At 40.1% G+C, this 22,391-nt stretch overlaps 2 protein-coding genes across 7 annotated transcripts in view; one reads left to right on the plus strand and one right to left on the minus strand.

Annotated features, from left to right (window-relative positions):
- ZC3H8 (zinc finger CCCH-type containing 8) overlaps nt 1–22,208 on the minus strand; it is a 51,840-nt gene extending 29,632 nt beyond the window's left edge. For 2 of the 6 annotated variants that reach the window (XR_012325608.1, XM_073791137.1), the window contains exons 1-8: nt 22,021–22,206; nt 18,876–18,972; nt 8,195–8,432; nt 7,163–7,302; nt 4,987–5,109; nt 4,474–4,587; nt 3,360–3,467; nt 2,051–2,100 (exon numbers count right to left, since the gene is read on the minus strand). Coding sequence is in view for 5 of the 6 variants with exons in the window: in XM_073791137.1 (XP_073647238.1) it covers nt 2,071–2,100; nt 3,360–3,467; nt 4,474–4,587; nt 4,987–5,109; nt 7,163–7,302; nt 8,195–8,432; nt 18,876–18,972; nt 22,021–22,184 (1,014 nt within the window). In the remaining variant the exon portion in view is untranslated. Of the gene's footprint in view, nt 1–2,050; nt 2,101–3,359; nt 3,468–4,473; nt 4,588–4,986; nt 5,110–7,162; nt 7,303–8,194; nt 8,433–18,875; nt 18,973–22,020 lie in introns of all 6 variants that reach the window. The other 4 variants (XM_073791138.1, XM_073791136.1, XM_073791141.1 and 1 more) reach the window with 4 other exon arrangements.
- Nucleotides 1–22,391, plus strand: part of TMEM87B (transmembrane protein 87B) — a 278,511-nt gene that overhangs the window by 140,125 nt on the left and 115,995 nt on the right. The gene's annotated exons all lie outside the window — the stretch shown is intronic.

Here is a 22,391-nt window from a genome sequence, read left to right on the forward strand (position 1 = left end):
CCCACAGCTACCCTCTTTTTCGTGTAATTAAAAATTTTTTTATTGAGGTATAATTGACATATAACATTATACTGGCTTTATGTGTACAACATAATAACTCAGTATTTGTATAGATTGAGAAATGATTGCTACAGTAAGTCTAGTTACCACCTAACACCATACATACTTAACTTTTAGGATTTACTCTCTCAGCAACTTTCAAGTATGCTCTACAACATTACTGACTATAGTCACCATGCCGTACACTACAGCCCCATGACCTATTTATTTTATTGCTGGAAGTCTGTACCTCTTGACCCCTTTCTTCACCTGTTTCACCCACTGCCCAATCCCCATCCCCTCTGGTAACCACCACTCTGTTCTCTGAATCTATGATTTTGGTTTGGTTTTATTTGTCCATTTGTTTTGTTTTTTAGACATAAGTGAAATCGTAACGGTATATTTCTTTCTCTGACTTATTCTGCTTAGCACAATTCCCTCAAGGTCCCTTCAGAAAAATTTTCATGTAATTTAGCAACTCCTCCCACATGGAAAGTACAGAAAGTGGAGTATACTTTCCTACACCCTAACTTTGGGCTTGCCTATGTGACTTACTTTGGTCAATGGGTTGTAAGTAAACGTGATGTGATACAAACAGGGCCATGCCCTCTTGTCCTTCTGCCAATGCCATGAGAAAAACATGCCCCAGCTAGCCCCTTGGTCCCAGGAGGAGAGTGAGACAAATGTGGGGCAGAACCATCCCAGTGGTTCTGCTTTATGAAGCACAACCAACCCAGCCAGAGCCAGCCTGTATCAGCCTATTCCCAGCCAACCTGCAGATGCATGGAAAAAGAAATGTTTACTTTTATATGCTACTGAGAGTCTTGTGGTTGGTTTTAAACACCATTATTGTGACAACTGTTAACTGATAGAATTTCCAAAGGATTAAAATATAAATGTAAAAAGCAAAACTCCAAAAACCTAAAAAAAATTAAAGTACTTTACAGCCTCATGATAGGGAAGGATTTCTTAAGTAAGACGCAAAACACAAAACCTACCATAAAGAAAAAGATCGCCAAAACAAGTAATTCTGCTCACTGAAACGCCTTTAAAAAAGTGAAAAGACAGCCCACAAAATGGGAGAAGACTTGTCACACATACGTCACAAACAATTTGTATATAAAAATCAATTTATAAAGGACAATCAGCCCAACAGAAGCATAGGCAAAAGACATTAATGGCATTTCCCTGGAGATGAAGCTCAAAAGCCAGTAAGCTTAAGAAAAAATGCTGAACTTTATGAAAATACAGCCATGTGGCACCATTTTTACACCCACTAAATTGGTCCAAAAATTTAAAGTCGTGACAATATAAAGCATTAGTGAGTGGGGAGCAACAGAAATTCTTTTACACAGTTGATGGCAATAAAAACTGTTATAAGTACTTCAGAAAAGATTGGTATTATCTTAAGTTTTAAGATGATACAACAATTCTATTCCTTGGTACACTCAGGACAACTCACCCACATTTTCATCAGAAGACATGTGAAACAGTTACTTATAATAACAGTTTATATTTTAAAAATTGAAAATAACCTCGATGTCCGTCAATAGTAGAATGACTAAATAATTTGTAACATATTCATAGAATAAATGCTATACAAGAGTAAAAATGAATGACAGCTGCATGCATATACATGAATGAATCTTACAAGCATAATGCTGAGTGAAAACAGCAAGTCACCAATAAGTATAGAATATGATACTGTTTAATATCCAAACCCAAGCAAAACTAAATATAATATTTGGTGAATCATACACATTTGGTAAATTTACAAAGAAACAAAACAGAAGAATAAAAACACAAAAAGACAGTGACAAATCCAGAAAGGGAAGCAGGTCCATGGAGAGCCACATATATATTTATATGTATCAAATATTTTATAAGTTTTTAGTGGGGTAGGAGAGAGAAAAAGACTTCTATTTGAGAAAATGTAAAAAGGCCTATGTCCTCATGCCAATTTCTAGAGACATTTCAGAGGGGGAAAAAAGTGTTAAATCATTAATTTTACCTTTTTTATGCATTTTACTTTCATGACGACTTCTTTTCAGGATCCAAAGCCTAGTTTGGGGGAAAAAAAAATCACGCAATCATTTTTATGCATTAAATTCAGGTACATCATCATACTCTTATAATTTTCTAAAGATTCCAACAATATTCATCCTAGTAATTATCTAATAATATTTACTATAAGTGGAACTGGAAAATGACTTTTACATTTATCATTTTTTCCACATACATTCATGCTAATGAACAACCAAATATTTGGTATAATTTCTAATTCCAGGGTAACCCTTCATATTTCACAACTAAAAATATCCAGAAACAAGGACCTTTGACTTTCTAATATTTGCAATATAGTCAAGGGAACTTCTGCCGCAAGATGGAATGGTTTGGTTTTAAAAGAATCTTTTATTTTCACTTATATTTCAGTTTAATTTTGAAGAGACTAGCTCCAATTAATACATGGGAAATGAAAGAACATAAACGACTATTATTTTTCAATTATCTTTTCTTACACCTGAAAGAATATTTGAAGAAAACTTTGAAATAACTACTTAAGTATGTTTTGATGTAACCCTAAAATATTTATCAACTGATGATCCTTAACTTTCCTTCTAAGAGTATAACAGGAGTACTATTTCTCCTATTTGCTTTGTTTTCCTCTGGTTAACTTAGCTACTAAGGTTGCTAACTACACTGAAGGTTTTAAGAACATTCCAATTTACACCAGCAGTAAGTATAAGTTTTCCTTTAAGCTACAAGGAAAAATATACAAATGAATTTTCTAAACTGAAGTAAATCCTTAGATTATCAGTCCTAATACAACCCACATGCTACCCTATGAGGCACTCTCCTTAAGAAACTGTGAGCGTCTTTTCAAATTCCACCCTTAGTTCAAAAGTATTCTTTAAAAAAGAAAAACAGGGCCTTCCCTGGGGGCGCAGTGGTTACGAATCTGCCTGCCAATGCAGGGGACACGGGTTCAAGCCCTGGTCCGGGAGGATCCCACATGCCACGGAGCAACTAGGCCCATGCGCCACAACTACTGAGCCTGCGCTCTAGAGCCCGCGAGCCACAACTACTGAGCCCACGTGCCACAACTACTGAAGCCTGTGCGCCTACAGCCCGTGCTCCACAATAGGAGAGGCCACTGCAATGAGAGGCCTGCGCACCGCAACGAAGAGTGGCCCCCGCTCACCGCAACTAGAGAAAGCCCGTGCACAGCAACGAAGACCCAACACAGCCAAAAATAAAATAAAAAATTTAAAAAATTAAAAAAAAAAAAAGAGAGAAAGAAAAATTAAAATTATACTTACTTTAGCCAACAGTTCTTGTGTTTCAGCAGTCAGGGGAGCATGTGAAAACTTGCAATGTTCTCCCTGATAACATTTTGCTCCTGTATGGTAAAACTTGCAAGGATATTCATGTTAACCCAAATGTTAAGGAAAAGAACAACCGTAATCCAACTAAAATAATTTGTTATTAATTTAGTAACTTTATTTTTCCTATGTAAAGTTCTTTTCTACTAGTAGAAACAAATTCTCTATTTAAAATATGAGACAGTAAATTGTTAACTGGGTTATAAGAAAAATCTAATTTTAGGATGATTATAAAGTTTATTGGCTATCACAGGACACTTTTTTCCTTCATATCCATTCTTAAAATAAACTACAGGTATATTTCACCAATATAAGAGAGGGATGTGTACTTTAAATACTTTGAGAAATGGGATTATTTTTAAAGCATTCTTTTGCGGTGGGGGGATTAAAGTCAATGACAATGATATGTCTTACAAATCTGGATCCTTCATATATTAGGCTTGTATAAAATAGGAACAATTTATACAGCTTCGATATTGTTTTCTAGGAAAAATTTCTCAAGTTAGAATTTGCGATTCCTTCTATTGAACGACTGAAGGAAAACAACTTTTGTGCTGATCAAAGGTCCAATTACCCTAACATGTTTATGTTTGTATTTTTACAACATATCTAGACCATTTACACTGAAGAGTTAGGGTTACTCTTCAAATTAAGGGACAATGTACCTCTATACAATACTGAATGTGCAGAAAACGAGTACTCCCAAACTGTGCAATTCCTGCCTCTTTTATGAAGTAGATTACATGAATATAGATTCAATTAGTGGAGGTCACAGCAGAAATTCAGAGAAGTTTTTCTGGATAGGTCTGAATAGGTCTCATGAAGCTGTTACACTACCCAGGTTGAGAGGATGTGCATTTGAGAGAATTTCTAAAGACTCTTGCTTGGGGGAAAAAGAAAAAAAATGTGTGTACAATTTAATCACTTCAATACTGAGTTGAGCTTGGATAATGTAATTTTGCCATGGCTAAAACACTTGGTTTCACTCAAAATCTTACATTCATGTAAATGTTTATGAACAGTAAAGTTACTGTACCTTGTGATAAAGGATATTATGCAAATACAGGCAGTTTTCACCTCTGGTACAATATCCTTGTACATAAAACTTACACATTTCCTTTTTCTTCTCTATCTCTGCAGCATGATCAAATTTACACTGGTCTCCCTGGGCCAAAAGAAGGGACAAGGAAAAACCATTATTCCTCATAGTTAAGTCATTACAATTCCTACTTAATGATTCTAGAAGAAAACAAAGTCTTAGAAGCAGTACAGTCTAATTCTTAACGAGCTATCATAACCACATCACATATATATATCTGCTTAAAAATCTGTCAAGTCCTTAATATTTTTAACACAAAGCATTTAAAAAAAATTATCTACTCTCTCTCCTAAACATAAAAGAATATTTCAGTAAAATTTCCTAATTGAAACTTTCCCAGAAGGAAACAGTTCTAAAATTGTACAGGTATGCTTTTGGAGTGTCTAATGGAAAGAGGAGTTGGTTTTAGTACATTTTTGCTATATCTTACATTTTAGTATATTTTTGCTTACACATTTTTTATACCTTAATACATTTCCTTTCAAGAAAATATTTACAAATTTGTTTTCCCTGGCGTTGCACCGTATGTTGGTTGATGAATCCCTGACTCATTCTCACAGGCTGCTGCTTCTCTTTAGGTTTACCATCCTTTGAAAACAAAAACAAAAAACTAAATGTGAGAAATAAAAAATTAAATATTTTATTCCATTGTACAAAAAAATGTGTTCTTTAAATTATTTATTTATTTATTTATTTTTGGCTGCATTGGGTCTTCGTTGCTGTGTGCAGGCTTTCTCCAGTTGCGTCGAGCGGGGGCTACTCTCTATTGCGGTGCGCGGGATTCTCACTGCAGTGGCTTCTCTTGTTGTGCAGCACGGGCCCTAGGCACACGGGCTTCAGTAGTTGTGGCTCGCAGGCTCTAGAGTGCAGGCTCAGTAGTTGTGGTGCATGGGCTTAGCTGCTCCACGGCATATGGGATCTTCCCAGACCAGGGATCAAACCTGTGTCCCCTGCATTGGCAGGCAGATTCTTATCCACTGCGCCACCAGGGAAGGCCGTACAAAATTATTTTAAACCACCTTTAACAACATTAAAAAGTAACTCTTCTGAATTGGCCTGCAGGTAAGATGTGGACTTTTGTACATCAGTTGAAAAAAATTAATGTTCTGTCAGTTTCAACAGCATTCCATCACTCGTTTTAAAAAATTAATTTAAAAATTTTAGAAGGAAAGTACCACTACTTCTGATTAAAAAGTGAAGTCTAAGAACAAGGCTCTTTAGAACAATGGGGACAAACCTCAAAATCATAAGGTAAAGCAAAAGTAGTGTGATCTTTCATTTCAGCGAGATGCTCACTACGTGTGAGCTGAGTGTACTGATGAGCTCAAATTAACAAACATAATTAGAAATATACCCTCAAAAATGGCAATAAAGGTATGAAAACAAAAGGGGAATTTCATTTTACGTCTTTAGAAACATAAATCACTTTTAGTGTGTTAACTTGTGGTACAACTTACAGCTTCTACGTACCATATACCCGCATACAGTCTTAGGAATTCAGTAAGTACAAAGAAGGGAGCTGGCTGTATATTTATGTGATCTACTTTGCAATAATGTCAGACTTCCACTTAGCACCATCAAAATTATGTGTCTAATAAATGTCAGTTTTAACTCTGGGTTTTATTTTGATTATGTTATTAAATTCTAACATATATGTTTGCATTTGTTCCTCATGTAGCAGGGCTGTCAGCTTTGGCTGAATAATCATTTGAGTCAATCTAAACCAAACAAAAGGGGGGACTTTGCTTGTGGTCCAGTGGTTAAGACTCCACGCACCCAGTGCAGGGGGCCCAGGTTGTCAGGGAACTAGATCCCACATGCCGCAACTAAAGATCCCGCATGAATCAACTAAGACCTGGCGCAGCCAAATAAATAAATAAATATGTAAATAAATATATATTTTAAAAAAAAACAAAGGAAAGGGAAACTGCCTGGGTCTAGCCCTGCCCTGGCCCTTGTAACTACAGGCAGTTACCTAAACCCTAGGGCTTCGGATTCCTCCTTTGTAAAACAGATTTTATATAAATACATTTCAATCTATAATATTTGGTATTTCTAACAGTTTACCACCCTCAACTCTTGCCTCCTGAACCAAGTCTAACAACAAAAAGGTGGCCATCCAGCTTAGAAGCCCTCAGAAAAGCAGAGTCCAGAGGACTCACTTATTGTTCTACCGTGATTACATCTGCAGACCAAGGAAGAGGAACTTCTACAAAGCAAAATCAAAATTCCAGGAGGGTAGGGACTGTCTGATAAGGTCAAAGCTCAAAAATATTCATTTTTAATTTCCAGAGGGAGTCAAAAACCAACAGACCAGGGACTTTAAGAGTAGAAACTCTGTAAGACTCTGTGGCCTTTGGAATGTCCTCATGGCTATCTTATATTCTCTCTGCCTCCCATATCTGTTTTTGCACAGCCCTCAGAAATCAGGGGGCTTGTGTGCGTGTATACAGGGGCAACAGGTACGACACTAAGGCCTGAGTGGGCGCTGGCAGGTAACGAGTGTGAGGGAAGGCCACCCAACAGTGAGAAAGAAGAACCCACGGAGCGCACTGGAGGTAAGAGGAGATCCCATTGGGGTGCAAGATAAAAATCCAAGGGCAGGCAGTGCCCTCCGACAGACAGGCGTATATTCTCATACCTGCTCCTGTGAGCCACTCTTCCTCAGGGAAGCGTTTGATCCTTTGTCTCCAGTGCCAGGCCATTTTCGCTTCATTTTCTTCTGTTTACCATTCTTGCGAACAGCTTTAAGGTTTTTATTTTTATTTTTTTGTTTAACAGCTAAAAGCAAGAAAGTTCAATTTAAAGGTGATATGAAAGTCCAATAGCAGTTTACTCTTAAGAAGTATATTCTCTAATAATCCAGGAAAACTTCTCCACTGCTCGAAGCGTAATAACTAGGATGATGCGGACCTGTCTTTCTAGAAGCGCTTGGATTAATATACTGTGGATCCCAAATTAACTCTTTGTGAAAATATGTAAGGCATTATTGGGGGAAAAAACAAGATAATTCACGAAATCAATCTTGCTAGCCATCAGCCAGATCCTTCCGAAGTGTTCAGAGTACAATGGATCTAAGTAGGAACTGCTATAGCACTGTAACAGTAAAACCTTCAAATGTTTTAAATGACCTCATATATGGCTGTCAGATTACTCCCTGAAAACATTTTATATATTAAGTTTATCTATAGATCCATTTTAAATAGAAGAACATTTAAAGAGGGAAAAAAAATAAAATGAGAAGATTAAGAATTTCATTTACAATTGTCATTTATTCTCCTATCTGTGGCTTAATTTCATTTTAGTCATCTAAAAGAATATATTTCTGAGTTTAGTCGGCCACACTACCATCCCAGAAATTAATTAAACCCATTCTTCTTTAGAGGACAGCAAACAGGTATTTCCTGTCCTTCACACATGCTGAGGACAGGGATTTAGCATTCTCCCTTTCAAAGTAGTCACGTCCTTTGAAAACCCTCCTGCACTCTCCGCTCCTCCCGCAAACTAAGCATCTGTACACCAAGTGACCAGCTCACATTTGGTGTAAAGATCCAGGAAAACGTGATCTTATCATGAGATAAAATGCAAGCGAACCCCTCCCCCCCATCCATATGTGGACAAATGTGACTGCTTCTATAGATAACTTTAAATGATAAAATAATTGGACTCTTACCTTTACCTTTCTGGATATCCTTTGCTCCCTCTTTCTTCACAGATTCTTCAGGAAGCGATAAGGATTGAGTAGCATTTGCCATCTCTTTAGCTTGTATATATTGTTGAAGCTCTTTAGCAAAATTATCTTCTGATTCCTGACTGCAGATATCATTATCACTATATACATCATAGTCCTTACTTCTTGATTTTCTACGTTGCAAATTCTTCCGTGATGTAGAGTTTCCAAAGTGCCTAAACTAAGTGAAAATTACATTTTCAATTTTTAAAACCTAGCATGATTCAAAACAATCTGGTTATAAAGAAGAAGCAAAGACTGGCCATGATCATTGTTGAGGTTGGGAGATGGGTACGTAGGGGTTTCATATGCTATTCTTTCCGTTCTTGAGTATATGAAATTTTCCAGAATTAAAAAAAAAAAAAATCTATCCTTAAAGATGGTTTGAGGGAAGATTCTGAATTTGTATACTGTACTTTACTGAATTGAAAGACTAAAGCCCCGGGGGGTGAGATGAATTGGAAGATTGGGATTGACATACATACACTAATCTGTATAAAATAAATAACTAATGAGAACCTGCTGTATAGCACAGGGAACTCCACTTCGCTGTACGGTAGAAACTAACACAACATTGTAAAACAACTATACCCCAATAAAAGAAAAAAAGAAAAGAAAAAAGAAAGACTAAAGCCCTATGTCTTAATTATTTGATATAAAGGAACTACAGAATTATAGTTCACATTTTATTTCTCCCTTTGCATGGACTATACTTTTAAACGGTTTAACTCAATAGATCGTCATTTCATAAAAGAACAAGTACACTGTAATGGCCCAATTGAAAATCCGCTATACTAAGTGAGATACGTCACACATACCAAAGCCTATTTTTTCCCTATAACTCACAGCACTGGTGGCATAGGATGTGGCAGCAATGATGAGAAGAAAGAATTGCCCCATTCTCTGTAATTAAGTTAATTTTACTTTCAGAAATAGTCTTCTAACTCTGTTGTTGGAGCTGCCCCAAGGTGACAGCTACAAACACAGGCATCCACTGGAACAGGAACTCAGGTATGGCAGCTGACCCTGAAGCAGCCCGAGGTGATCAAAGCAGACAACTTAAAGCACTTTGCATATAAAAATTTCCAAGTACTGGTTACAGAGGTGTCTATACTTGGTGACACAGATGTATCAAGCTGTATAATTACAACCAATACCAACCAATACATTTCAATTAAAAAGTTTATTTTAAAAAAGCCCAACTGCCAAAGGGCTCCTATTCTGATCTCAGGAAGAGATGATATGTCTGTCATTAAATTGGCCAATTACCTTGCTCCAGAGCTTTTGGGGCTGGTCTCATCTACCCTCACATAACCGAGGAAGGCAGCAAAGGAGAATCACAAAATATACTAGGTGGTCCAGTTTAATGGTTTACCTTTGATGTTTAACTTCCAAGCTAGAAGCTGTACCACTGGAGGGTTGACTATGGCCTAGAAAATGAATTTGCCCCCTGCCTGAAGAATCCAAACAAGCTGAGAAGGTTGCCTAACCTGACAAGGGCTTCACTGTACATCTTATTTTCATTACACCAGACAAGACTACCAACCAATCCAATCTTCAAGCCTCCAAGTTTCTCATCTCTGAGTCCTCAAGAAAAGAGCACCCTTTTCCAACATACCAACTTGTAAACAGCTTCGGGTTAGGGGTTAGGCCTGGCCTCCTGCTTTTATAAATAACGTCTTGCTGGAACAGTCACACTCATTCATTCATTAATCTATGGCTGCTTAGCTGTGACAGAGACGATATGGCTCACAAAGTCAAAAAGATGCACTTATCTGGTCCTTTATGAAAAAGTTGGCTGACTCCTGTCATAATTATTATGTTTACCTTGGTTTTGGCCTTTAATTTTATTTAGTAGGCACAGGGAGAACCAAAAAATCATTCAATATGCAACAGTTCACAAGAAGTTTAGCTCAATCAAACATGAGATTCTATTCAGTGCATCTGAATCAAAATATTACGAGGATCCAAATGGGTGAGTATGTGTTCCCCCTCCCCCGCACAAGATGTGGGGGCCTGCAGTACTGAAGCAGACCCCTTTTACTACAAGTAGTAACAAAACTGACTTATTTGTATTAAATGAAGAGATGAGATGACTTGGCAACATTATAAAACGAGGACAATCATCAACTACATTGTTTTACTATAGAGAAGTATTCCTAATTGATATGATTCTTTTCAGAGGGCACCGAAATACACAATATACAAATGATTGCTTAAATACTTTTCTTCATGCAGCTAACTATAAACTCATTGCTTCGATGTCTGTTGTTCTCTATATAATTTGGAAAGTATAAGAACACGATATTACAACTTTTTTATGTTTTATAAAGGAGTCTACATAAAGTATTTTTCTTCTTTTTTAAGTAAAAGATTTTCTTGCATTTGATTCAGGATGGTATATAGAACTCATATGGCCTCCTGAAATTCCACAGAAATAAAAGTATAGAAATATAAAAATTAATAGTCCTAAAATAGTGTGTGTATAGGAGACAGGGAATGAAGTACACTCATTAGGAATTAAGAAAAGTTCAACAAATTCCTGGCAAATTTTTGACAAACAAAAAGCAAGTTATAATTTGGAAGTTGGGCTTAGGGTGCAGTGTGAGAAATAGGGCTATAAATGAGAATGACTTAAAATTCTACATAAAAACAAACAAAGCTATTGTAACAAATTATCTCTGCCCACCCACCCCCAACGCAGAATACAATCAAACAAAAATTTACCCTGGGCTGGGGACTTCCCTGGTGGCACAGTGGTTAAGAAACCGCCTGCTGATGCAGGGGACACGGGTTCGAGCCCTGGTCCGGGAAGATCCCACATGCCCGGAGCTAAGCCCGTGTGCCACAACTACTGAGCCTGCACTCTAGAGCCCAAGTGCCACAACTACTGAGCCCAAGTGCCACAACTATTGAACCCGCATGCCTAGAGCCCATGCTCCGCAACTAGAAGCCACCACAATGAGAAGCCTGTGCACCGCCACGAAGTGTAGCCCCCTCTCGCCGCAACTAGAGAAAGCCCGCACGCAGCAACAAAGACCCAATGCAGCCATAAATAAATAAATTTTTAAAATTTATTAAAAAAAAAAAATTTACCCTGGGCAAAAAGAGAGCTATTCGCTAAAGAAATGTATTAAAATGTCTGATAAAAGCCAAGTCTTCTTGTATGGGTACTAAGACCCCAGAGTGAATTCCTCCATATTCTGACATTTGGGAGCAACTCCCACGAGAAAAACACTCTATCCACTCACTCTGTCTCAGGGTTCTTAACCTGCTGTCCAGAGATGGCCCCACCCCGCCCTGCCTCTGGCCAAGGGTCTATGGATAGAATTCAATGAACTTGGATAGTAATAAAAATCACACATTATTTTCATCAACCTCTAAATTGACATTTGGCATTTTCTTCTGCTTTGAACTACAGCAACAAACCACAGTAGTATTAGCAGCAGCTGCGACTGTCACCACTAGAAATCACAGGCACTTTCATATATTATCGTTATTGCAGACCTCAAAATATCTTTTATGTCATCACTATGTCAAAATTACAATAATTAGACCTAACGCTGGATCTTACTATTTAGTGCATTTATAAAGAGCATATTACTCTTACCCCATTTGTTCTTTAATATTTTGATAACTGTGTTTCAATAAGATCAATTTCCATTGTAATCTAACATATTTTATACACTTAAAAACATTATCATGGGCTTCCCTGGTGGCGCAGTAGTTGAGAGTCCGCCTGCCGATGCAGGGGACACGGGTTCGTGCCTCGGACCGGGAGGATCCCACATGCTGCGGAGCGGGTGGGCCCGTGAGCCATGGCCACTGAGCCTGCGCGTCCAGAGCCTGTGCTCCGCAATGGGAGAGGCCACAGCAGTCAGAGGCCTGCGTACCAAAAAAAAAAAAAAAAAAAAAAAAACATTATCATAAGGGGCCCATGGGCTTCACCAGACTGCCAAAGGGGGTGCATGGCACAAAGAAGGTTAAGAACTACTATGCTGCTGGACACCTAGAGATGCACACGGCCCACTCACGTACCGAATGCCCCATCAGGCTTTCCATTTAGAAGAAAGGCCTATGGAGACACAGACCTACCAAAAGACCAGCAAAGAACATCCATCAGCTCTCCAGGCCTTTCTTAAATCAAGAGACATGAAGAAAAACAAAAGCTAACGATGAAATCTAGAGCAGTGGTCATTAAAATATAACCAAGGACCAAATCTACCCTGCTACCTGTTTTTGTAATAGTCAGCAAGCTAAGAATGGTCTTTACATTTTTTAAACGGTTGGGGGAAAAAAAATGAAATAACATTTCATGACACGCGAATTATATACAATTCTAATTTCAGCATCCATAAAGTTTTATCAGAACACAGCCATGCTCACTCATTTACGTATTACACTGGCTGCTTTGAGAGCTGAGCAGAAGCAGAAGAGACCGTAGGTGTGGCTGTGGCTCTCTCATCACTTTACACTCATGCTCAGCATACCATGAATTTGTGACAGTATAACTTTTTTTTTTTTTTTTTTGCGGTACGCGGGCCTCTCACTGCCGTGGCCCCTCCCGCCGGGGAGCACAGGCTCCGGACGCGCAGGCCCAGTAGCCATGGTCCACGGGCCCAGCCGCTCCGCGGCACGTGGGATCCCCCCAGACCAGGGCACGAACCCGCGCCCCACGCATCGGCAGGTGGACCCCCAACCACTGCGCCACCAGGGAAGCCCATAACTTTTTAAAAAAATAAATTTACTTATTTATTTATTTATTTATTTTATTTTGGCTGCGTTGGGTCTTCGTTGCTACACGCGGGCTTTCTCTAGTTGCTGCAAGCAGGGGCTACTCTTTGTTGCGGTGCGCAGGCTTCTCACTGCAGTGGCTTCTCTTGTTGTGGACCACGGGCTCTCTACGCACGCGGGCTTCAGTAGTTGTGGCTCGTGGGCTCTAGAGCATAGGCTCAGTAGTTGTGGCGCACAGGCTTAGTTGTTCCGTGGCATGTGGGATATTCCCGGACCAGGGCTCGAACCCGTGTCCCCTGCACTGGCAGGTGGATTCTTAACCACTGCGCCACCAGGGAAACCCTGACCGTTATAACTTGACAGCATATTGAATACGTCACATATCACCAAGTCATGATACTTTTTTGTTTCATTACCAGTGCACACCCACCATGTCAAAACATGAAAAGCAGACTTTGAATGCCATGCATTTAAGACACAGTAAAGTGTGGATTATTTTACTGTCAAATTAGGTGGCAAAGCATTACGGTTATTACACAATGATACTACAGCAGTGCTGAAGGAACACAATATATGTTGACAATATTAAGCATTCATCACAATAATCCCAACTCACAGGAAAGCCATGGTGAGAAAAATTAGAAAATATAAGCAAAACATCTCATCACAAAATTATTTCCTCACAAAAATCAAAAATGAAAATGAGGCTGCAATCAAAGTAAGTTTCTGAGTGGCTCAGTTGTTAGCCAAAGAAAGCTGATGGTGAGTTAATTAAATCATGTTTGATTGCAGCAATTGAAGAACTGTCCAGAGAAAAAGTTGTTTAAGAAAACTGGCCTTTTGGCGACAACAGTTTCTCAAAGACGTGAGGGAACTGGGAGAAACTCTGCCAACTAAAAAAATAAGACAAATGATATCAGGTGGTTTTCCTTGGCTCTTGATGAGTTGACAGATGTTACTGACATCGCTCATATCACTGTGCTGTCCAAAGTTACAACAAGAAGCAAGAGCTCCATTCTCACGCAAATTTGCAGTAGATTTATCTTCCAGGCTCAAACTACAGTTCCAGCAGTGTTTTTCAGATTTTAATGTATATGCAGACGAAATCGCTATTTCAAAATCCATTTAACTGTGCAACTGAGGAGTTATCACCTAACCTTCAATTGGAAGTAATTAATCTGCAATGTAATGACAGGCTAAAAGACAAATCTCAAGAGAAAAATCTAATAAAGTTTTAAAAACGCCTTCCAAGCAATGAATATACTCAGTAACAATCATGCTGGTGAACTGATAAGTGTTTTCTGCAGCACCTGCAGTAAAAAAAACACCTTTAAAGATGGAATGTATAGAGTCTAATTACAGATCAGCACTAACAGATGAATCTTTGCAATCAATTTTGATAGGAAACACTAACTTTGAACTCCAGTTAAACAAATTATTACCCCAAAAGAAGAATCCCCTCATTCTCACTAGTAAACCTGTACAACAAAAAACTCAATTATTATATGTTAAATTCTGTCAGTAAAAATGCTGTGGAAATTTGTTTTCTCCCACTTGTTATATCAGTAGCTACATTCTACCCTCAATTTTGCTTTTGGCTTGCAAAGCCTATCTTTTACAGAAAATATTTACTGACTCCTAATCTAGAGAATAAAACAAAAAAGCAGGAGAAAGAGAAAACCTGATCCAGAAGAAGCAAATACAATTCAAGGAAAAGAAAAGAGCACAAAAATTTTTAAATAAATAAACAAAGATATCAGGATGGTATATATATATTTTTTGCGGTACGCGGGCCTCTCACTGCTGTGGCCTCTCCCGCTGCGGAGCACAGGCTGCGGACGCGCAGGCTCAGCGGCCATGTCTCACGGGCCCAGCCGCTCTGCGGCATGTGGGATCCTCCCGGACCGGGGCACGAACCCGCGTCCCCTGCATTGGCAGGCGGACTGTCAACCACTGCGCCACCAGGGAAGCCCCAAGATGGTATATTTTTTAAAAATGCTAGAAAGCTATAACAACAGAACAAGGAAGAATTCTTGATAATTATGATTTACAAAAAAAAGATAAATAGAAATAGAGGAAATGTCTTAGAATATAAAGAAAAAAGGCAAAGAGAATAAAAATAAAAGATATTTCTTGTACATGAAGGGTATGAGTAAACAGTCTCACCAAACACTTAACCACAATGAATGAAAAAAGATTCAGTCTCTAACACCACCAAGAGAAGACTCTAAAAGCTTCCAGGGAGAACAGGATACTTAACAAAGTAACTAGAATTAGACTGCCAAGACTTCACGCTAGCAACACTGGACAGTAGAAGAAAATAGGGCAATAAGCTCAAGCCGAATTCTATTTCAGCCAAATTACCTGTCAGCTATGAGAATAAAGTCAAGATATTTTCAGAAATGTTACAAGAACTCAAAAGTTTAATTCCATGCATTCCTATCTAACAATGTATGCCAGCTAAGTGAGAAAACAAGTTAGAAAATGGTGCTTAAAAAAAAAGGAAAGGATGTAATTCACAATAGTCTCATCAGACACCCAGCAATACATCTAACAAAAGGTATATAAGATGGAAGACATCTACAAAGAAAATTATAAAACACTGCTGAGATAAATTAAAGAGGAGTTAAAGACTGGACAATCCAATATTCTAAAGATGTCAATTCTCTCCCAAATGACCTAAAGATTCAATGCATTCCAAAGTGAAAATCCCAACAGGATTTGTTGTGGAACTTGACAAACTCTTTCTAAAGTTTATATGGCAGTGCAAAGGGCTAAGAAGAGCTGAGACAGTTAAAGAAGAAAAACAACGTGAGAGGACTTGTTTATCTGATATTCAAACTTATTATAATAAAACTGTAATAATCAACACAGTGAGGTCTTGGGGGAAAGGACAGACATATAAACCAGCAGATGAGAAGAGAGAGTCCAGAAACGGACCCATCAGAACACAAACACTTGATTTTTGACACCAATGACACTGCAGACTCATGGGAGAAAAGACAGTTCTTTCCCCCCAATGAATGGTTCTGGAACAATCGGGTATGATAATGAAAAAAAAGTAAAATGAAATTTGTCCCCTCTACCTCACAGTATACATAAAAATCAATTCTGGGTGATTATAAACATAAATGGGAAAGAAAAACAACAAAACTTCTAGAAGACACTGTAGGGAAATATTTCTATTACCTCAGGATATTTAAATAAAACATATAAAACATTAACTATAAAGGAAAAGATTAATAAATTTGAATACATTAAAATTATAAAACTTTTATCAAAAACTGCCATTGACTGGAAAGAAAGCCGCAAAATGAGCAGATACTTGCAACACATAATTCACAAAGAAGGGGAAAACATCCCCTACATCCAGAATAAAGAAAAAAATGAAAAAAAGACTTAAAGTGGCCCACAAAAAAGGCAAATCCAAGTTGGACAAACATGAAAAGATGCTCAATAGTAATCGAGAAAATGCAAACTGGGCTTCCCGGTGGCACAGTGGTTAAGAATCCACCTGCCAATGCAGGGGACATGGGTTCGAGCCCTGGTCCGGGAAGATCCCACATGCCGCAGAGCAACTAAGCCCGTGTGCCACAACTACTGAACCTGCACTCTAGAGCCTGCGAGCCACAACTACTGAGCCTGCGTGCCACAACTACTGAAGCCCATGCGCCTAGAGCCAGTGCTCCGCAATAAGAGAAGCCACTGCAATGAGAAGCCCGCACACCACAACGAACAGTACCCCCTGCGCACTGCAACTAGAGAAAGCCCACGTGCAGCAATGAAGACCCAATGCAGCCATAAATAAATAAATTAAATAAATAAATTTAAAAAAAAAGAAAATGCAAACTAAATGACAATGAAGATATCTCACCAGATGGCAGAAAATAAGAAAGGTAACAAATATCAAGTGAGCAGCAGTAAAAATACAGCCTCTCATACACTGTCTTTGGGAATAAACATCAGTAGAACCACTCTGGAATACAGTTTGGCGTCATGGTAAAGGGAAAGATGCTTGTACTCTAAGACCCCGCGGTTCCACTCCTAGGTAAATGTAGAGTAGATGTGCAGCAGGATACAAGTGAGAGACGTAGCAGCATTACCCATAACCCCCAAAACTGGACATGAGACCAAATGTCTACCCACACCAGAACCTAGTATATTCAAATAATGGAATGCTATGCAGCTAAGAAAATGAACAAATCAGTATACGCCACTTGTGTATACTATGTATATACTACATGTATATATCGTGTATACTATGACTCTCATAAACATAACGTTGAGAAAAATAAGACAGCAAAGAGCACATACAACACTGTTCTATTTCTATAAAGTGCAAAAACAGGCAAGAGAAAACTGCATTCTGAAGTGTGACAGCATTAGTAGTAAAACTGTAAAGAACGAGGAAGTGATTAGTACACAAGTTCGGACAGTAGTTATCTCCAGGAGGAGAAAAGGGAATACAACTGAAAAAGGAGGCATCAGAGGCACTGTGGGTAAAGCTTTCTTGTTGCACAGTGTCTACTTGGGTGTTCTCTTTCTAATTAGCTGTGATACTATACATTTATGTTTTACACACTCCTAAGTAAAGAGCCTGGCCTGGAGTAAGCCTACTTAGAAATGATCTAGGCATCCATCTTCTCACAGTATTGTTTCTGGGAAACTCCTCAAGATAATCGTGGAAGGCTGTACCTGTCTATCTCCTGTATGGGGTTATACATGGACTGGGGAACTTTAAGTGGGCATGAAAGACTGGGACCTACATGACTAAAATAGCATAAAAAAGGTGTGGGAAACCCAAACTGCAGTTTCTTGGTGTCCACCACAGCTCTCGTCCACAGCAGCCATATATACCCCAAAGGGCAAAAGAAGTTATGTACTTGGGTAGCTGAGACACTTCCTGAGGAGATGAAGATGCTGTACCTGCTGGATTTTCTGTCCTGTAACCTTTTATAAAGCTGAGTATAAGAATATCATATGAAAGCCCATGTGTGTCTTGTGAGTCTCATTGTCAATTTGAACCCATTCTTTTGCAGTGCGTTAAAATTCACAATTAAAAAAGTTCAAAAAGAGAAGAAGCAAGAAAGATGCAGATATTGGCGTTGCTGTGGGTTGACTGTGTCCTCCCCAAATTCTTATGTTGAAGTCCTAACCCCTAGTACCTTAGAATGTGACCTCATTTGGAAATAGGGCCATTATATGTATAACTAGTTAAGATGAGGTCATTAGGGTGGGCTTTAATCCAATATGGCTGGTGTCCTTATAAAAGTGGGAAATTTAGACACAGACGTATTCACACAGGGAGAATGCCCTTCAAACATGAAGGTAAAGATCAAGATGATGCTTCTGGAGGCCAAGCCAAGGAAGACCAAAGATTGCCAGCAAACCAACCAGAAGCTAGGGCAGAGGCATGGAACAGATTCTTCCTCACAGCTGTCAGAAGGAACCAACCCTCCCGACAGCTTGCTCTTGGACTTCTAGCCTCAAGAAACACAAGATGATAAATTTCTGTTGTTTAAATCACCCGGTATGAGGTACTTTGTTATGGCACTCCTAGCAACTGAATACAAGCTTCAAGCTATAAATCACTACAGTTAGTTAAGTTTAGCAAATCAAAATTTTTAATCTAATTTGAAAAGAAAGAAGATTTTGAAACCGTTAACAACCATTTCAAAGATAGGGGAAACCAAAACACAGACAATGCACTAGAAACAGTTCATGTTAAACAACAAAGTTCTTAAATGATTAATTTTTTTTTAAGTATAACAAGGTTTCCTTTGATATAAGTAACCTCTCAAATGCTGACTAAAAGGAGACAAATAGGATCCCTAATCAACTTCTCACAGCCATTTCTGTCTGTTTTTTCAATACACCAACTTAATCTTACTTTTTTGGAAATTTGCTCACACTTCAGTTTTACTTTCCATTTTATTTTCTCTTCTTGTGTTTCTTCAACTTCTGTATCATCTATTTCACCATCGATTCTGCAGCAAAAATATCAAATAACACAGACGGGTTTTTCAACATGAAAAGGGTTCATACCACAACATTAAAATTCACTGCTTTGGTTTACCTTCAACTTGCCCTCAAATTCAAAATTCAAAATCTACCCCAAATATTCCAGAGAAACATTCCATCATTACTACTCAATGATGAGTAGTACATGTCAACACGTTTATGAGTAAACCGCAAAGCTGAAACTTTATATTACATAACCTTAATGTTCAACTATTAGCAGCTATATAAATCATCCATTCATTCAACAAATACTGAGTATCCACCGCACACCAGGCTCTGGACCTTAAATCCTGGAATACAACAATGAAAAAGACCTTGTTCCTGCCTTCTAAGAACTTTCTATCTACTTGGGAGAAAAAAAGAAAGCAATTTCCGTATGGTGTGCTAAGTATCAGTGCATACATGAGGAACACTTAGCCTAGATTTGGGGGCCAGAAGTTTTCCTAACCTAAAAGATATGTAAGGGTTTCCCTGGTGGCGCAGTGGTTGAGAGTCCGCCTGCTCATGCAGGGGACACGGGTTCGTGCCCCGGTCCGGGAAGATCCCACATGCCGCCGAGCGGCTGGGCCCGTGAGCCATGGCCGCTGAGCCTGCGCGTCCGGAGCCTCGGCGGGAGAGGCCACAGCAGTGAGAGGCCCGCGTACCGCAAAAAAAAAAAAAAAAAAAAAAAAAAAGATATGTAAGAATTAAAAACAAAGAGGAATGTCAGGGAGAAGAGTATTTCAGGTAGAATGCAGGGTGCCTTCTGAGGTCCAGAGAGAACTAAACTTATATTCAAGTGGGAAGATGAAAAAGAAAAGTTGTTGTCAGGGTCATTAGGACTGAGAAGCTGAGCATGCATAGATACCATCTGAGATGACTACTTGAGGTTATTCCAGCAAAACTAAAAATAACCTAAGAAAGATGAAGATGGGAAATAAAAGAAACAAAGAAGCCAATAAAATGTACAGGTAAATCTAAATAATGGTTGATGCTATAGACACAGAAGTCTGAAGACAACTGTGTCTCAGCAAGTAGTGATCAAGAGATAAAAGCTTAAGATCTGAGTTGCACGCCAGATAAAGGCAAGGACTAGGCAATGTGTATGTTCTCAAAAGAACATGTTGCGAAAGGCACTGCTAGCACTGGAATGTGAAGAGTGGTTTTGTGCTTCTTTCAAAGTTACAGGAGGAGCTCAGGCTTCACAGCCTCATCCAATCCAACAGTTTACGACGCCGATCTGTCCCTAGTCAGAGCTTCAGTCACGTCCATCAGATGAGAGACCAAGGTGTGCGCCTTCTACAGAGGCCATCGTTACAAGAGCCAATAAACCAAATGCTGTGGAGTTTCACTGTTCTAGTTTTCGGTAATGAATCATCTTACGGAGTAGGAAGCAACCTCTCCTTAGGCAGAGCGATAATGACCACAGCAGCAATTACAGCAGCAGCTGACTCTTGCATTACACTTACTCTGTGCCAGGCGCTGCTCCATGCACATTACACACATCACAACAGCCTATGACATATATACTATGGTTTAAAAGCCCATTTTACAGATAAGAAAACGGAATACGGAAGGCTTATGTAACCTGCCTCAAATCTAGCAAATGGTGGAGCTGAGATTTGAGTCCAGGCAGGCAGAGCCAACTTCCTATTCAAAATATGTACCTGGATATCTACTAGACAAAATCTTAAAATATCCCAAACTGAACTTTATTTCTTTTTTTTTGGCCGCACTGCACGGCTTGCGGGATCTTAGTTCCCAGACCAGGGATTGAACCTGCGCCACGGCAGTGAAAGCGCCGAGTCCTAACCACTGGACCACCAAGGAACTCCCCAAAACTGAACTCTTGATCTAATCCTCCTGCAATCTTAAACAGCAACTCCAACCTTCTAATGATACAAACCAAAAACCTTGAAGTTGACCTTAACTCCTCTCTCAGACCGCCCATCCAATCTCTGAGGAAATAGTTTATCTTCCAAATATATCCTTACCTGACCACTTCTTGTTGCTAAAACTACGATCCAAGCTACTCTGGCCCCCACTCCGTTCTACTCTCCACATAACGAGATGGTCCTGCTAATATGTCACTCTCGGCTAAAAACCCTCCAAGACCTCTCACCTCACTCAGCCAGAGTCCTTACTACGGCACCTAGAAGTCCCTACACAAGCTGCCTCCCCCTCCGCCCCCCATCCCAATACCTCTCGAGTTCCCCTTTACCAGTCCCACTATTCTTACTCCACACCAGTTGTCTTTCTGGCTACTTCGCTCCCAACACCCCATCACATCTAGCTCACTCCACCTCAGGACCTTTATATGGAATACTCTTCGCACTAGAGAATCAACCTCTCTCACCTCCTTCAGGTCCCTACTCAAATATTAATGATGTTATTAGTGAGGCTTTCCTTACCTCCCTTACTTAAAAGATCTATCTCCTCCCTACCATCCCATCCTCTCTTACCTCCCTAACCTGCTTCCATTTTCTCCGTGGCAGTCTCAACGCCTTTTTCAACCTAAAGGAAACAGTATATCCCAGTGGAGTTCGCTGCTCTATTATGGTCTTTAGGATCTTCCGATGTAAATCAGGAGACTCTATCCTTCACCGCACAGTCTTTTCTACCCAAAAGGGCCTAGCACGTGCAGTGAGAATGACAAATGATCTCTGTCCCCTAGGAGCTGACTGCCTGCAAGGGCAAAGCGCTATGGGGCCGCAGGCGGGTTCCCACCCGGCCGGAGGGGCCGGGTCGCAGAGAAAGGGGAGCATCCCGGGCCTCCCTCGCCGTCTGGGCCGCTCCCCCAGGCCCAGGCTCCCGGCACCGCTGGCCCCGGCGGCCTATGAACCGGGCCCCATTCCCGGCTTCTAACCCCTGCCCCGGAACGACCTGTGGGCGCCCGGCCGTCGCACCGGCCCGGCCGGCCCGACGCGCTCCCCGCGGGACCTGGCGGCCCTGCCAGCGCGGCCTCCCGAAGGAACAAAGGGGCGGATCCTAACTGCATCCCCTGCGTTCAAAGCATGAAAAAGACCGGGGGTCACCTTTGGTCAGAGTCCGTGGCGGGCTTCTTGCCGAGAGCCGGGTTGGGGGGTTTGGAGAAAAGATTCTCAAAATCCATCATTCTCGTCAGAGCCCGACAGCTACCGAGAAACGGGTACGGCGTGAGGAGGGCGCCGCACACCACTAGAAGGACGCCGCGCACCATGGGCAGGACGCCCCGCTCATGCGCTTTTCCATCCCCGGCTCTGCGCACGCCCGCTCTCGCCCCCTCCCCCCCGGCCCTGCGCAGGCGCCGGCGCCGTCCTTTTGGCCGTTTGCGTGTATGCTTCTCGACACGTTATCTCAAGTATTTAGTAGAATTTTAAAACGTAGTCCTCCTTTATTTCCCTTTAGTGAAAACTCTTCGATCGAA

Source organism: Tursiops truncatus, chromosome 14 (assembly GCF_011762595.2).
Source record: "Tursiops truncatus isolate mTurTru1 chromosome 14, mTurTru1.mat.Y, whole genome shotgun sequence".
In the NCBI taxonomy this organism is placed as follows: Eukaryota; Metazoa; Chordata; class Mammalia; order Artiodactyla; family Delphinidae; genus Tursiops; species Tursiops truncatus.